We start from the raw sequence: 14,938 nt of genomic DNA on the forward strand, positions 1-14,938 counted from the left end.
AGCTGAGGGAGGGAAGAGAAAGTCGTTAATGTTAAAATCCGAGAGATGCGTTCAGCATGCGTTCTTTCCTTATGTTGGGATGAGATCTCGCAGCCTGGATGTCACTGACAAAATCCCAAGTACTTCGGCTGGGCTGCTGAATTCTACCCCTGCAACTGGGAAGTGATGTTTTCAGGAGAGCTTGAGTACTATCTTCAGAATTTGGTTAAACTTTTAGGAATAGCCTTTATAAATTAAGGCTCCTAGATGCCTTAACCACTTTTCAACGCGGGTTGTGAGACTGTAAACTCTCTGGTCCTGTTGAAAAATATGTTCCCAGGCAACACATCTGTTTGCATTTGAAGATTAATCCAAACATTAATTTACAGAGTGCCGCCCCGCTTTTCAATCACATTTGCATTTTTGTATCTAAAAATATATGTTTTCATATATGCAGTTATTCCATGGAGGCCATTTGCAGTAATTATGTATAGACGTACAAAAGTCCTGTCTGTGAAGCACAGAGTCAAGTTAGTAGGAGATTGGCATGCCCTCTGGGGTGCCGTTATTACTTTACCAGCCAAGAATGGTGAAGAATTTGCTCCCCGTTGTATATTTGACAATGAAACCCTTCTTAAATTCTTCCTCAGAGCCAAGTACAAGACTGTCTTTTAATAAAAAATGTGTTTTTACCCATGTCTATATTTATTTCTTGCAGGAATGCACATGCTGCTCCAAGAGCCACCCACATCCTTCTTGTATACATGGTGTATTTGCATTTGCAGGCTGTCCCAGTGCAAACATGGGAAGGGGGACAGATCCAACCTCATCTTTAGTGTTAGTTGCTTTCTCCATCTCTAGAATTACTTGGACATTATCTTGATCACTCATTCAATTAAGATCTGTTGTATTACCTTTTCTAGAAATAGGTGCCCTGTAGATAAGACCATAGTTACATTGTTGCTTTTAAAATCTCTATCCCAAATGTCTGGGTCAAGAGGAAGAAAAGAACTGTTTTGGTTTTAACATGGAAATCAGTTTGTCCCTTGAGTTTTGCTTTTTGTTCTGCTGTCCCAAAGTAGGGTAGCACTTGAGCGTGAGCTTAATTTTAAGCATGTGTTGAAATCTTTGGGAATTCGAGGGGATGGGGCATGTGCTTAATGCTTTTTTGAACAATGTTGCTTTTCAGAGTTGAAGGCTTTGTAGGAAACCTGATCCTTTAAACTAGCTCCTGTTTAGGTACATTTCAATTTTATAATATTGTAAGTTTTTCCCTTCTTTCTTCAATATCCTTGATGCTACATCATATAATGAAAACAATACTGGTCATGCCACTTGCAATTACTGAAGTAGGCAGTGAAATTATTTTTTTCTGAAGGAACTAGGGAAATCACATAAATCACAGATTTACAAATGTTTTCCCAGGAGAGGCCCCCAGTAGTTGGCTGCATAGAATGACAAAAGTTTTGTTTACCCATAAAAGGGTGGTCATCTCAGCAGGTCAGTGATGTTTTTCAAAGACGTATTGTTGATTTTAAAGTAGCTGGTAATTTATTCCTTGAACTCTGACTTACAAAAATAAAGCAGGGTAAATATTGAGTATAATAAAGGCTGTGCTGCCATTCAGTATGCACAATGCCCTCACCTTCCCTCTCCCACCAGCTTCTCTCCATTGTTGGCTTCTGCATTTCTCCTAGGGCATGAGCTGACCTCGGTGATTATTTATGGCGTTGTTCAGATAAGCCCTTTTTTCACAGGCAACACACATACACACACTCACAAGGGCTGCTATAATTTGAATTTATATTGCAAGTTCAGCTATCACTTCCTCTGTTCCCACCCTGCCTTTTGGAAAGATACCCAGTCACACGATGTGCTTGAAAAAAGGTTGCTGATTGAGGAAGGATGCAGGAAGGATATGGTTTTGCAGTGATTGCATAAGTGCCGTGTAGGGCCTGAAAGCCTTGGGTTTATATGAGGACGAGTTTAGATGTGAATTTCAAAGATTTATTTCTTCTGATTTTTAAATAAGTCCTAACTCCTGAGCAATTTGCCTGCTTTAGAGAACTGTGGAACAACCCGTGTTAATGTGATACTCTGTGTATTAATGTGGGCAAATATAAATGTGGTAATCAGCACCCTGGATTCCCTATCAGAGATCTCAACCGTATTTCAGAGAAATTGTCTCCAAAGCTTCTATTTGAAATTGTCAGATGCAATCATGTCTAAGCAAATGTACTTGCCATCGAAATCTTTTGGGAGTTTTGCCATTTGCCTCAGATGGAGAGTACTTAGGCTAACACAGAGATCCTTCCAAAAGATGCTGTGTTCCCTCTCAGTGAAGTCCTAAGACCTGAAGACCCTAAAACTTCATGTCACCCATTACTGTAATGAGAGTGTATTTATTGCTATAAAATGTAGGAGCTGGGGCATGGAGGATTGTATTTTAAAGCTTTGTTTTGGTCATTCCATGTCCTGCCAACATCTAACATCTGTATTTATTTTTTGAACTCTCCTTAATGGATTATGTGCATCTGTTCAGTTCCAAGAATAATGCTTGATTTCCTGAATTTATAGGTTGCAATAAAATCCATTCGTAAGGACAAAATTAAGGATGAACAAGATATGGTTCACATCAGACGGGAGATTGAGATCATGTCATCCCTCAGCCACCCTCATATCATCACCATATATGAAGGTTAGTGAATGCGATTCTCTTCCCTGACTGCTCTGTTACGTTCTTGCAGACCTGATATTCATGTTTCTTGAGATCATGCACCAAACAAGCCCCTACTCCTAGTGTAACCGATCCCTTACCAAAGAGATTGTTTTGAGCACTACCTTCCCTCTGAAGCACCAATGTTTCGTGGATGTATAACCCTTTGCCTGGAGGAGCTTCTTCATGTGTGAGTTATGTGCTTTGTCCATGGCAGGTGGGAAATCATTGCACATATCACCTCATCTCCTTGCTCCCGTTGGACAGTTCAGTTTAATTTCACCCTCACTCACGCACCAGCCTGATGTCCGTTTATGACCCCAGCCTCTAAACCAGTCCTTTTATGCTTTATTTTCCCTGGACTGTACAAGACCAGTCTTGTCTGCTTTTTAGGCCTTTGGTCCTCCCTTACCTGCCAGTTAGTCTTGTTGGTTCTGCCATTGCTGTTTTCCCCCTGAATCCCAGCATCTGCTTCCTATCCACCTCTGCACGCTTTCCTGTCAGTCTGTCGCTGGCTTATCGTTCCTGTTTCCTTATCCTGTTCCTGTTTCCTTATCCTGTCTTCCTTCTCTAACTCCTTTCTTCCTGGGACACAGCTGGGAAGCCTGCTAATTCCTGCCTCTGGGAGCTGCTCCCTGGTCCTACAGCAAGGAGCAGGAAGCCAGGGGCATTCCTCCCTGATTTGCCTGTTTGTTTATATATTTATAGAGTGTCACTCTAGTAAAATCTCCTCCTCCTTCCTTCCTTCCTCAAGGAACATCCCAGCTAGAGCTAGAGCTGGGATGTTCAGGCCGGGTACGTGCTAAAAGACACCGGCCAAGAGGTCTGTTCCTGCGGTGGCATGGTGGACCTGGGATGTGGATTCCAGAGGTTTGGAGGGACTTGGGTCGGGCAGCCTTGTCCCCGGGGATCACCTCTTTCCTTATGTGCAGAACAGGCAGCCCGAATTTAGCCCTACGTATTTACATACCTGTGAGGTAAATGTGCAAGGTGATGATATGTATATGGCAGCTTCGCTCTGAGAGTTGATATGACTGATTAAAACAAGGGCTGGCTTGGCGTACTGTTACAGTATCGCATATTGAGTTATTCAAAAGCATGTTCTTGTACTTGAAAAGAGATGAATATCTGTCTTTTTATTGAATAAACTCATAACAGGATCTGGGAACAGAAAAGGGGAGGGATGCTGTGTCAGCATGTGGGTTGCAAATGGAACAAAAGTTATTTCAAATGTGCACGGGAACTCGGAAAGAAAAAAGATTAAGCATGCTGCGGTCCTTTGACCAATTGCCCTTCTCGTCCTTACTTTAAATAGTTTTTACTGAGTTAAAACATTCGTAAAAGTTAAAAAGATTACAGCATTTTTAAGAAGCAGACAATAAAGTCCCGTGGGAGCAAAACTTTGCCCTCTGGCCCCATGGAGGGAGGAGCAGTGCTTCTGCAGCAGAGCCAGTCCAGCTCCACGATGGAGGGTTCGTCCTGTCTGCAGGAGGGCAAGCACCTATGGCAGGTGATCTTATGGTCCCCTTGTTGTCCGTCAGCCAGCAGCAGCACTTTGCAGTGACAAACCTGGAGGCAGTTTTTCTCTCATTTCTGGGAAATTTTCCGGTCTGTTACTGGTTTGTTTCCTTTTCTTTTTCTAGAAAGCAGAGCAGCCTTTTATGGCTTCTGATGTTTAATTCCTGGCCTGAAGGGATGGGCAGTGGAAGTCAGCTTCTTGGTTGGACTGTAGTTCATTGGAAGGAGTTACGTCGAGCAGAGCTATAGCAGCTATACAGCTCATCCAACCTTTCCAAGCAGAGTCAGTATTTGGCCTTTAGCAGCCAATGCTCTAACTTAGATATTGTAGCAGTGGGAAGACGTGTGGTTGTGCAGCTGAATTCAGAGGAGCAGTTACATACTGCCCAGAGATGAGGATGTGAGCTCAGGGATCCTTAAGCGTGTGCTTCATTTTAAGCTGAAGAGTACTTGTAGTGAAGTTAAGGGACTACATCTAGGACTGAAGTATTTGTATCCTCTTGAAGTCGGATTTTAAACACATGGCTATTCCTCTTGAGTGATGCATAAAGAGTGATAATATTGCTATCCTCTGACAAAAAATGTTGAAGTTATTCAGTCCTCAGGGATGGGCTTAATCTCACCAAATTTAAGCCATCCAACATTTAGACAGTTGGTGTACGCTAGAAGTCTAGTTTCCCTCTCTACTCAAGAGAGATCAGCATCTACACAGGGTGGTTTGCTCCCTCCTGGGAGACATTTTTTCAGATAGGTGGGATAAATGACTTACTGGAGGCTCCTGTTGGCTATAGAAAGAGTCTAGCTGACTAACTTAGATCAGATGCTTAACTTTTAAACTGAAGCTACCCCACAGATATTTTTCTCCTTTCTCACTAATTTTTACTGTAAGTTTTCAGACTGCCACTGCATGTCTGACAGCGCTTTCTGTAGGTGCCAGGTTGCACAGATCTACCTAGCATGGACAATCCTGTATCTCCCTGTAGTATCTTTGAAAGCTCTTTGTATTGCATTTGCAAACATGTGTTTTCCTTAAGTAGGATCCTTGTTTACGTATCCTTTTGACCTGCCTGCTTAAAAGCAATTAACCTCTGAATTTGTCAACTTGATGTAAACACAAGCTTATCTTTTTTTTTGATACTGAGAAAATCTAGATGTGTGGAAACAAAGCTTTCCAGTTTAGAGATATTTTTTTGTAACCTAATCAAAAGGCACATACCTTGCCCGTTACTGTGAGGGCAGACATACAGTTGTGACTCCAGAGAAATTCCATCCTCTCAGCAGGGCTGTAATTGGCAATCTGTCGAGTGCGGCTGTGAGGGAAGTGCTCTTTCAAGTGACTTTAAACTCCTTGAAAGGGACTGGATAAATGAAGCTGGCTTTGCTAGCAGTGTTCTGATTTCAGCACATAAATTTTAATTTATAGAATAATGCCTCTGTCCATTCATCTGTCTGTCTCCCCTCCGCCCTTCCCCTGCCCTATTTCTTTTTTTGCCTTGAAAACTCCAGGATTTGATAATAAAGCCTTTGAGAGCTAACATATTTTTCCAGGGGTAGCCTGAGTGCAAAATCTATCTCATCTGGCAATACTTTATAAAAGTTAAACCAGGGAAAGAGCATCGGGCTTGATTCTGCAAACATTTAAACATGTGTTGGACCAATCATGAGAGTGAAGTTATGCTTGGTACATTCAGGAGTGAGCTCTTGAGTCTTTGTAGTGTGAAATATAGTGCCTATGTTGAGTGTTTCTGTGCAGGAAGAGTTGTTCTTGGTCAGCATAACCATACAGAAAAGTCTGCCCATTTGCAAAATGCTCTTAAAAATGAACAGATTATTAGCTAACATGTTTGTAGAAATAGTTTAATGAAGATATTCCCTGAAGAATGAATAAATACTAGGATCACAATTTGGTGCCCATGGAACACGATGGCATTAACGTGAACAAGTAACTGAAGGAAAGCATGTGCTGAAGTGCTTTGTTGGATTGAGGCCAGGATGCTTAGAACAATGCTGGACCCTTCACAGCAACAAGGCACAACAAATGGATTTCCCATGTAAGAGGGACTTCTTCTTTTTTAGGTTGCATTTTTGGTACTCTTAAGAAAAAGCACAGAGATTCTCTGTCATGTATCTACCAGTCCACAATGACTTGAGCTAGGTTGCATGCTTTGATTAATCAGGAAACTGGTTCAGCCCTTCTGTACTTTCAAATCCCAAAGGCAACGGAAGAAGATCTGACAGTGTGTAACGGTGGTGGTATGGTGTTCCAGCACACTCATCTTACTTGCCAAATACGTGTTCAATCTCACACTTTGTGCCAGACTTGATGCAACAAAAAGCAAATGCACGCTCGGTGTTTCAGACACATGCAGGCCTGTCTCCAATGCAGGGCTCCTTGAGCTGTGTCATTCAAGCCACCGTGTGGTCAGCAAAAGCAGCCACGTTGCCAAAAACATGCCTGGGTGGTAGCTGGCAAGGTGCACGGATGCAAGCCGTTGCTGACAAACTTCGTCCCCCCGCCCAGCAGCACCAGCTCAGGCAAGTGTCCCCCCCATCGGCTGCGATGCGCACCCCCGGATGGGGCAGGCAGCCGGGGACCAAGGTGGCAGCTCCCACCGTCGGCGGGTTTGTGCGTGGGCACAACAGAGTTACGTGTCTCAGGCTGACAGCGCTGGGGAGGCAATCCCAAGCCTCTGCTATCTCCTGGTTTTCAGACGTAATCAAAACAAACTTTGGTGCCTAATGACTTCATCCCTTCTGTGTGCAAAACACCTGAAAAGGTCAAAAGTCCCTCAAAACATCACGTGGACGACTGGGCTTTAAACAAGAATGATGAAAGTTGGAAAGCTGGAATGATTCTTTTTTTTTATTTAGCTGAGAGAAAGTACTTCAGCAGTGACACTCCTTAACCACATTTCCAATAGATTTCCTCTCATTATGTAGGCTTTTGACCTTTGAGTGCTTTATTCCCATTGTTTTCAGTTGATAATGTCCAAGAACATCAAGTAATATTTCAAGAGTCTGGAGATAGTAATGAAACAAGTATAAACAAACTTAACTCTTTAGTTACCATAGACCACCTTTATGAATTTCCTGTCATTCAGGGTGATCGCCTAAACAACACTTTGTTGGATGTGACATAACTCAAATGTGTGAGATCACTGGCAGGTCCAACTGAGATGTCAAAATGATTGCAAGCAATGATGAAATTTATTTCTATCTTCCATTTACACAGTCCTCCCACTGCAATGTAAATGTTTGCTTGTCTGAAGTTCCACAGCAGTTTGTAATCACAACTGAAAAAAAAAAGGGGAATTAGCTCTTGTATTCTTTGCTGAAACAAAAGACAATTAGTGTAACATGGTATTGTGGCTGAATTAGCAACTCTCATTTTTCCTTCCTTTTTAAAGAGTAGACCATCAAAACCTGCGTATCCTCAGTCTCATTCTCTGAGAAACAACCTCAGCAAGGATAATGGTTCTTGTTCTGATTTAACCTCCTCACTGGGGAGTAAATTCTAGCATGCTGTCTGATTTAAAATGATTATTGCACGATCTTAATCATTCCTTTAATCTAAGAAGAGGTGCAGTTAGGCTGAATAAGGCCATAATTTAGGAAAACAATTTAAGACAAGCTTAGCTTTAAAACACATATTTTATATCTCTCTATCTTCAATTATAATTAAGCATATGCATAAATTTATGCATATGCATACACGTGGTTTTCTACATTGGCCCTTGGATATTTCATGTCTGCTGTATGCTCTATTAAAAAACAGTCATAAAATAATAATAATATAAATACAAAAACCAAAATAAAAAATAGGCCAAGGGACTGTAAAACTTTCAAAGCAGTCAAGAACACAGAAGACGCATCGGGCTGAATTTCTAAGGTAAAAAACACTTTTCAATACTCACATGTCTTTTTGAAGAATAATTCGAGCCTTATTACACAAGTGAGGTAATTGGGTCATACATGACTTTTCTGAATGAAAAGGTTATTCTAGTCTGCATCTCCAAAATTAAAAACAAACTTGCTTGTTCTTTTGATTTGGCTGACCTTTAATAAAAGAGCATTTTGTAGCAGTGGAAAGGTACTTCTGTCTGCGGCTGTTAGGAGAGTAATAAAAATACCGCTGAATGGAAAGACACCAGATGGAAGGAATGTCAACATACTGGAACTAATTTAGGAGATTGCTCTGATAGAGAGCAAAGGCATGAGGAGAATTCAAATGGTTCCAGTGCGAAGAGATTGGCCGCCCCTCTTAAACTAACAAACTAAAATCCTTACCCCAGGGTTACATGTAAACCAAATGGAATCAGCCCACAAAGAGGTAGTCCATTGCGGGGGGGGGGGGGGGGAAATCCATGCCCCCCTCAGCACTCACTCTGACTTTAGCATCCTGTAAGCTTGGAGGAAGGACAAAAGCATTCTGCTTTGCTTTGCTTTTTGAATTTGGTAGTAAGTCCAAAGCAAGTTGTCCCAATAGACAGGTGTACAATGTACTATTAAATCTTTTTGACTGATGTTTGCAAAACCACACCTGTGTGGGATTTTGACACTTTTAGGGTGAAGTCCATCTTAGCATTTAAGAGGGATAGTGAGTATGTTCATCCAGTGTCAAACTTGCCCTGTGAGTTCCAGTGACGGTGACTTTGGTGTAGCTAAAGGGAAGAATTTAGCAGTAGGGTTGAAAAGAAGAGTGCTGATCAGCAAGAGGTCCCTACGCAACCAGTGCTATTTGGAAAATGGAAAGCTGTAGATAGAAGCTGAGTTCATCATTTCATGGCCTCTAAATATAAATAAGTGGAGAGATTATATCCAAGAATTATTGCTATCGTAGAACAGTCTGTGAAAGAGACAGATTGTTGATGTTACAAAATGTACTTTGTCTCAGATATGTCTTTGGTAGTGAGAAGTGAAGTTCTTTCCCAGTTTCACATTTATTTTCTTCAATGAGCTCTGAAGCCAGCAGATTTGGTTTCAATTATCAGCCTGGAAATATAGAACCTTCTTTCTGTCATTTAAAAAAAAAAATAAACAAACACGTTAGAGTTAAGGGGGGGAGTTTAAAGAAAAGCCGTAAGAAATCTTTCTTTGACCACAGCATCTTAAGCACCATTTGCTGCTTGGGTAGAGAGCTGCTCTTAGCCTCTGCTAAGGCTCTTGGGGTGAACAGACCAAGCCCAAACAAGCTTGTAGCCCACTGGAAAATGCTGTTTCTCCACATTGCCATGACCCATGTCTTAGTACGTTAACACAGTCCTATTGCTCATCTCCTGAGCATGCAATTACACCATTCCTCAGACCTTGTGGTACATCCCGGTCCTTGCTTTCTGGTTCCCGATGTGTTCTCACAGTGCTGTCCCTCCAATGCTGTCCTCTCCTGCGGCCAGGTGGAAGCGTAGCCATCTCGGAAGTCAATCCTTCATCTTGCAGGCTCTGTCTCCAAAGGAGTACAATTGTTTTGCAACCACTACCCTGCACCACTTGACCGCTATGGCTGAGGTAGTGCAGCAGCCCTCCCACAACACCAAGGTCTTGCTGCAGCTCTCTCAACATAACTCAGCTTCCAGAGTGGTGGAAATAAACACAGTGGCTCAGAAATAAATGACACACAGCCTGTAGCAAGCATTTCTCCTGCTGCTCTCTCCTCTAATATGTGGAGCTCATGCCTCGTATCTAAGCAACCCCCATCTCTTGATTTGTGATTGACAGACCATCTCTCCTGCTGCCACGTCTGGGTGTTGATACTGACAGTTCTCCACTTATTTGGCCAGCTGTTTGCAGAGTATCGATGGTTTGAAAGAAGCAAGAGCAGCCCCACCTTTGTTATACATAACCTCCCTCCTTCCCTTGACCTTGGTTAGGGTTTAGGAACAGGCTCGTACGACACGGCTGTCCCATCGGTAGCAAGCTGCGGGATGTTCCTGGGGTGCAGCATCCTGCCAAAGCCGTGCTTCTCCGTCGGCAGTAGCTGCAGCCGGGGCTGAGGCACACTTCTAGGCGGGGGTGAGTTTCGGAATGAATATGCAGTAGGATGGCAGGTAATAAATCATCCGCAACAAAAACAAAGAGTGAACCAAGCAGTCCCAGAAGCTATATGGAGGCAATCCGTCCGTCATCAGCCTGCAGGTTACAGCCCAGGTGTTAACAGGGCAGTATATTTATTACCTCATTATTATTTGCAGTAAGTCAATCCAGCCTTTAATTAATGCCCTCCTCTCTTCCCCCAGCCGTTGGCCACAATGCCTTCTTGGAGCATATGTTTATAAAACTTCATACTGTGCTCAGAAGGGAAATTCAGAAGTGTCTGTATGAAGCCTGCCTGGCATCCTAACTACTACTGTGAAAATTCGTGGTGTGCGTGGCTGATGGTCTGAGACTTGCCAGAATGCCACCTTGTCATGTGCCTGATAGTTTTGACCGCTGAATTCCTCTTTAAGATTTGTGTGTATAGACATAAATCCTATTGCCTTTCCACTCCTTCATCCTTCAGTGGCAGCTCTCATTTAAGACGTTTCTGTCCTCTGTTCAGTTCCTTCTCTGCAGGAAAGTAGCTGCGTGCTCTCTCATGAGATTCAGCTGATACAATAGGGGTGCTCTGAACTGAAATGATGCAGTTGTAAAAAAAATACCTCCCACTTCCCTGGAAGAAAAATAGATTCTCCATTCACCTCTGCTCCTTGATGAAGAGATAAATTGCTGTATAATTCTGTAATCGTTTAGCTACGATAATGCTGAGGAGGCGTCTGTAATGTCATCTAAGTCCAAGGGTAGTGTCCTTCTCACAATGCTCCCTCGTGAAGAAAAAGAGTGTGCCAGTTTGTCCTGAGTGTGCTGGTAAACTGAAACCTGAATACCAATTACTGGGATGCTTCTATTCTCATTGATTCTAGTGCAGTTTTGTGAAAAGAATTCAGAATTTGGAACAGTGATTTATGCTTTCCTAAATTCAATTTTAAGGTATTATCTCAGTTTCCTAGAGGGCATAAGAGAAAATTTGAGATGGGAATTACCTTTAAATGCACATTCCTCCAAACCAAGTGCTTTCCATGTCACTTCTGTAGAAATGAAGGAAAATATGTCTGGATCAGGACTTGTATTAATATGGCAAATTTTAGTCCAAAAAAATTAGATTTTAGAATTTAAAACTTCAGAACATCAAGGATGATTTGAGAAAGCTCTCGTGACTGAGTGATGAAGGCAAAACTTTAATACAAACACAGGCTGGAAGAATGCTCCATCGTAGCACGGCTGTTACTGCTGTTATTATCACCATTAGCACCGAACACTTGGTAAGGCATCAGTGGTCAGGGCAGCGGGGTGGGAAGAGCCGAGAGCCCCTTCGCCCCCATCTGTGCCCCTCTGGTGAGGCAAATGTTCCCCTGAGCTCCGGGTGGTCCTCAGCTGGTACTGCTTGGAGTGTGCACTCCCATGAGAGTCCACTGAGACCAGTGGTGCCATGTGGCATCTTCACCTATATGTGCATCATATAATAACCCCTAACTCATTGAATCACCTGTTTTTTTGGGGGTTAGGGATTGTGAGTTGGTTTTTTTGCTTTGTTTTGTTTGTTTTTTTTTAATTCAAATCAAATAAGAGTATTTTTAGTGGTTTGTCTCAGCTTACTGCAACTATTTCTTTTTGCCTTCCTAAACAACCCTGTATCTAACAAGCCTTTCCAAGCTTAGCGAAACAAATGTGTATGTTACTGCTTTATTGGTAACACATCACAGCACTTCCCTATATGACACAGGGCATGTTCAGTTTTTCCCAGACAATATCAGTCTGTCATTCTTGGAGAGGATACTGTAAGTATAATCCATCCAGAGACAGCTCTTCCAGTTTCCGAAGTTTATTGCTAATGAGGATGCACATAGGATGTAATCACTGGCAGGAGCCTCTGCTTCGGGGTACAGTGAGGCCAGCAGACACGTACGCGGCCAATTTTATCTGGCTGTTCGCTCTCCCTTTTATCAGAGCTGTTTGGCTGGGGTTCAGGGGTGTTAGACGGAACTGCAGAGGCTTTGGCTTGTACAGTTGAGTGACAAGGTGTGAGAAGACATGAGACAAAGCCTAAGAGCAGCAAATATCTGCGTGTTGAGAGAGGTAGCTTCGCATTTCAGTGCAAAAGCTGAAGTTGTTTATTTTGTTGGGTTTTTTTAAAAACACTAAGGACTACTGGCTCAGCTTTGCTAAAGAGATAGAGGAAGGCATCATTCCAGTAGGGCTGGTCACAGCTAGCATCCGTTTGTAATAACCCCTGTAACCTCATTAATTTGCAGATGCTTTGCTGCCAGGGTGACCTAGCCTCAGCAGGCTGCTGCCACAGATAAAGAGAAAAGGAAAATCACCATGCCTTAATATGAGCAGTGGTTATTTATGGCAGGTACAGGAAGTTTCCAGTGGGTTGCAGTGGATTTTAGGTGTCAGAGGGGAAAAACTATCTAGCAGTCAGGGCATTATGGCAATTCGAGACTACTCACAGTCTGCTTTTCTAGATTAATTGTTTAGTTATCTGTAACTCCCAGTGAAGTCCTTGACAGCATGTGGCACAGAGTATCCTCAGCCCCAATGAACGTTCAAGTTGTGATGTGTAGTAGATGAGTGTTCCTTGCGCTGCTTACGTGGGAGTTACGCATTGCTGCCGGCTCTGTGCAAGTGGCAAAGGACCTATCTACAGCATGCAGTGGGACATGCGGTGGAGGCAGGAGATAAGTAAAGTTGAGGATGGGTTGGGTGCATGAGACAGGGTGCAGAGCCATACTGATAAGAGCTGTACAGCTCCGGAGACACTGCAGACACTGCTAGCTCAAGTGTCCATGCCCACCATGCCGTTGCACAGAGCTGAGCTGGAAGAGGACATGCACATCGACTCACTTGTTGGATTTTGATGGTAGGTGAAAGCCAACCAACAGTCATTATAAGCCAAATGGCAATCCTGTATGAACCAGTCGTTGAAGACAGAGTTTGTTATGCCTTCTGTTAACCCTTTCCAAATGACATAAGAGCTCCCGTTTCCTTCTGTCCTCTGGCCTTGAGAGGACTACTGGTAAGAGGCAGTCCCTGTTAGAGTGGGGGTTAGTATTCAGGTGTTGCTGGCACAAGTGTCCACCTTACCTCATTAGGATCAAGTTGACTTTGCCACCCAGTGACCCCATTTTATAGAGGCAAAGAGCTTCTTTTGTATAGCCATATCGAACTGAAGATAGCCTCAGCTTCCTTCTCTTGGTCTAAAATGTTGTCATATTCCTCTGGAAAAATTTAACTTTGGAACTTGCTTTTTGCAGTGGGGTTGGCAGTACATCTCTCCAGGCTGCAGTGATGATATAGGATGTGTTCAGTCATCCTGAGTCTTCTTCACTCTTTAAAGCATCAGTTTTCAAACCTTTGAATCAACTGTGGTGTTTTTTCTTTTCTTTTGTCCTGTGCAGTGTTTGAAAATAAAGATAAGATTGTGATCATCATGGAGTATGCAAGTAAAGGAGAGTTGTATGATTACATCAGTGAAAGGCGGCGATTAAGCGAGAGAGAGACAAGACACTTCTTTCGACAAATAGTCTCTGCTGTACATTACTGCCACAAGGTGAGCAAAGGATATTAAAAAATGCTATTTGAAGGCTGATTAGTGACTTATATATTTCAAAGCATGTCTGAGGCAACAGCATTCACAATTAAGTATCACAGCATGTGATTATATCAGTACAACGGGAGATCTTCATTAAAAGTGCTACAGTAGTTCACTGACTGTTTTTAAAGACTAAGGTTGTTTTCCTGTGTTATGGCAGATACCAGCCACTCCCTTACATTAGCCCTACATTGCATTTTTGCCTTGGAAATAATTCTCCTGACATTAAAAAAAAATATTAACAATATTAACTAGAAAAGGTATCCTGTAGAACTTCTACAATATTAATATTAATGCATTCAAAGGAATGATAGTTTGCAATTTGAATATGCAAGTGAACAACTTTAGAATAGCAGATAAAATATATGAAAGAAAAAAGCCAAGAGAAAGGTATGAGTGTTCATGCATGAGCTTTAGCATGTACTCATTCTGGATAAGCAAAAGTAACTTTTCCAGATGTAGCAAGAGCACTAGAAAGATACCCTTTGCTAATGACTTTATCCATCGTGGTACCCACTAGAATGACAGTTTAAGCAATTAAACCCAAGGTAGCTGGCTGGCTGTCATCATGGACCTTTTATCCCTGCTTATGAGCCATCTGCGTAGAGCCAAAACTTGCATGAGGCTAAAGGCAACGAGCAGCTAACATTTTTTAATTTGAATTCTTAAACACTTTAATCTCCACTTGAATTCTGATGAACAAGGGAGGTTTTCAAAGTCCTCATTGCGCAGTGCTGAAAAGCTGCAGTGCCCTTCCCTGTGCAGTTAATTTTTACCAAATTTCTTTAAAGAAGGCTCTGACCTAAACCCAGCTTGTTTGCTTCCATCCCTAACATTTACAGTCCTTTAGGATTATAACTCCCCCGATCCACGTGGCTGCACTTTGGAGGAATGAGGGCTTTTGTAAGGACTAACGTCATTGACAGATATTGTTTTCTGGTGCCTGGGAAGAATATATTGCTTTCACGCAGTGGGGGCAGGATCTAGGCTGGAATTAAGTTCCGAAAAGACACCCCCCTGCCCTCCACCCCCCCCCCCCCCCACGCCCCCCCTGCTGTTTTAGAGGCTTTGTGGGAGGACAGATTCCAGTCATTCTT

At 42.6% G+C, this 14,938-nt stretch overlaps 1 protein-coding gene across 1 annotated transcript in view; it reads left to right on the forward strand.

Annotated features, from left to right (window-relative positions):
* The window catches only part of NUAK1 (NUAK family kinase 1), a 48,985-nt gene that overhangs the window by 22,090 nt on the left and 11,957 nt on the right, over nt 1-14,938 (forward strand). The window contains exons 2-3 of the mRNA XM_069807409.1: nt 2,557-2,677; nt 13,648-13,799. Coding sequence (XP_069663510.1) covers nt 2,557-2,677; nt 13,648-13,799 — 273 coding nt within the window. The remainder of the gene's footprint in view (nt 1-2,556; nt 2,678-13,647; nt 13,800-14,938) is intronic.

Source organism: Haliaeetus albicilla, chromosome 19, assembly GCF_947461875.1.
Source record: "Haliaeetus albicilla chromosome 19, bHalAlb1.1, whole genome shotgun sequence".
NCBI classification, from domain to species: Eukaryota; Metazoa; Chordata; class Aves; order Accipitriformes; family Accipitridae; genus Haliaeetus; species Haliaeetus albicilla.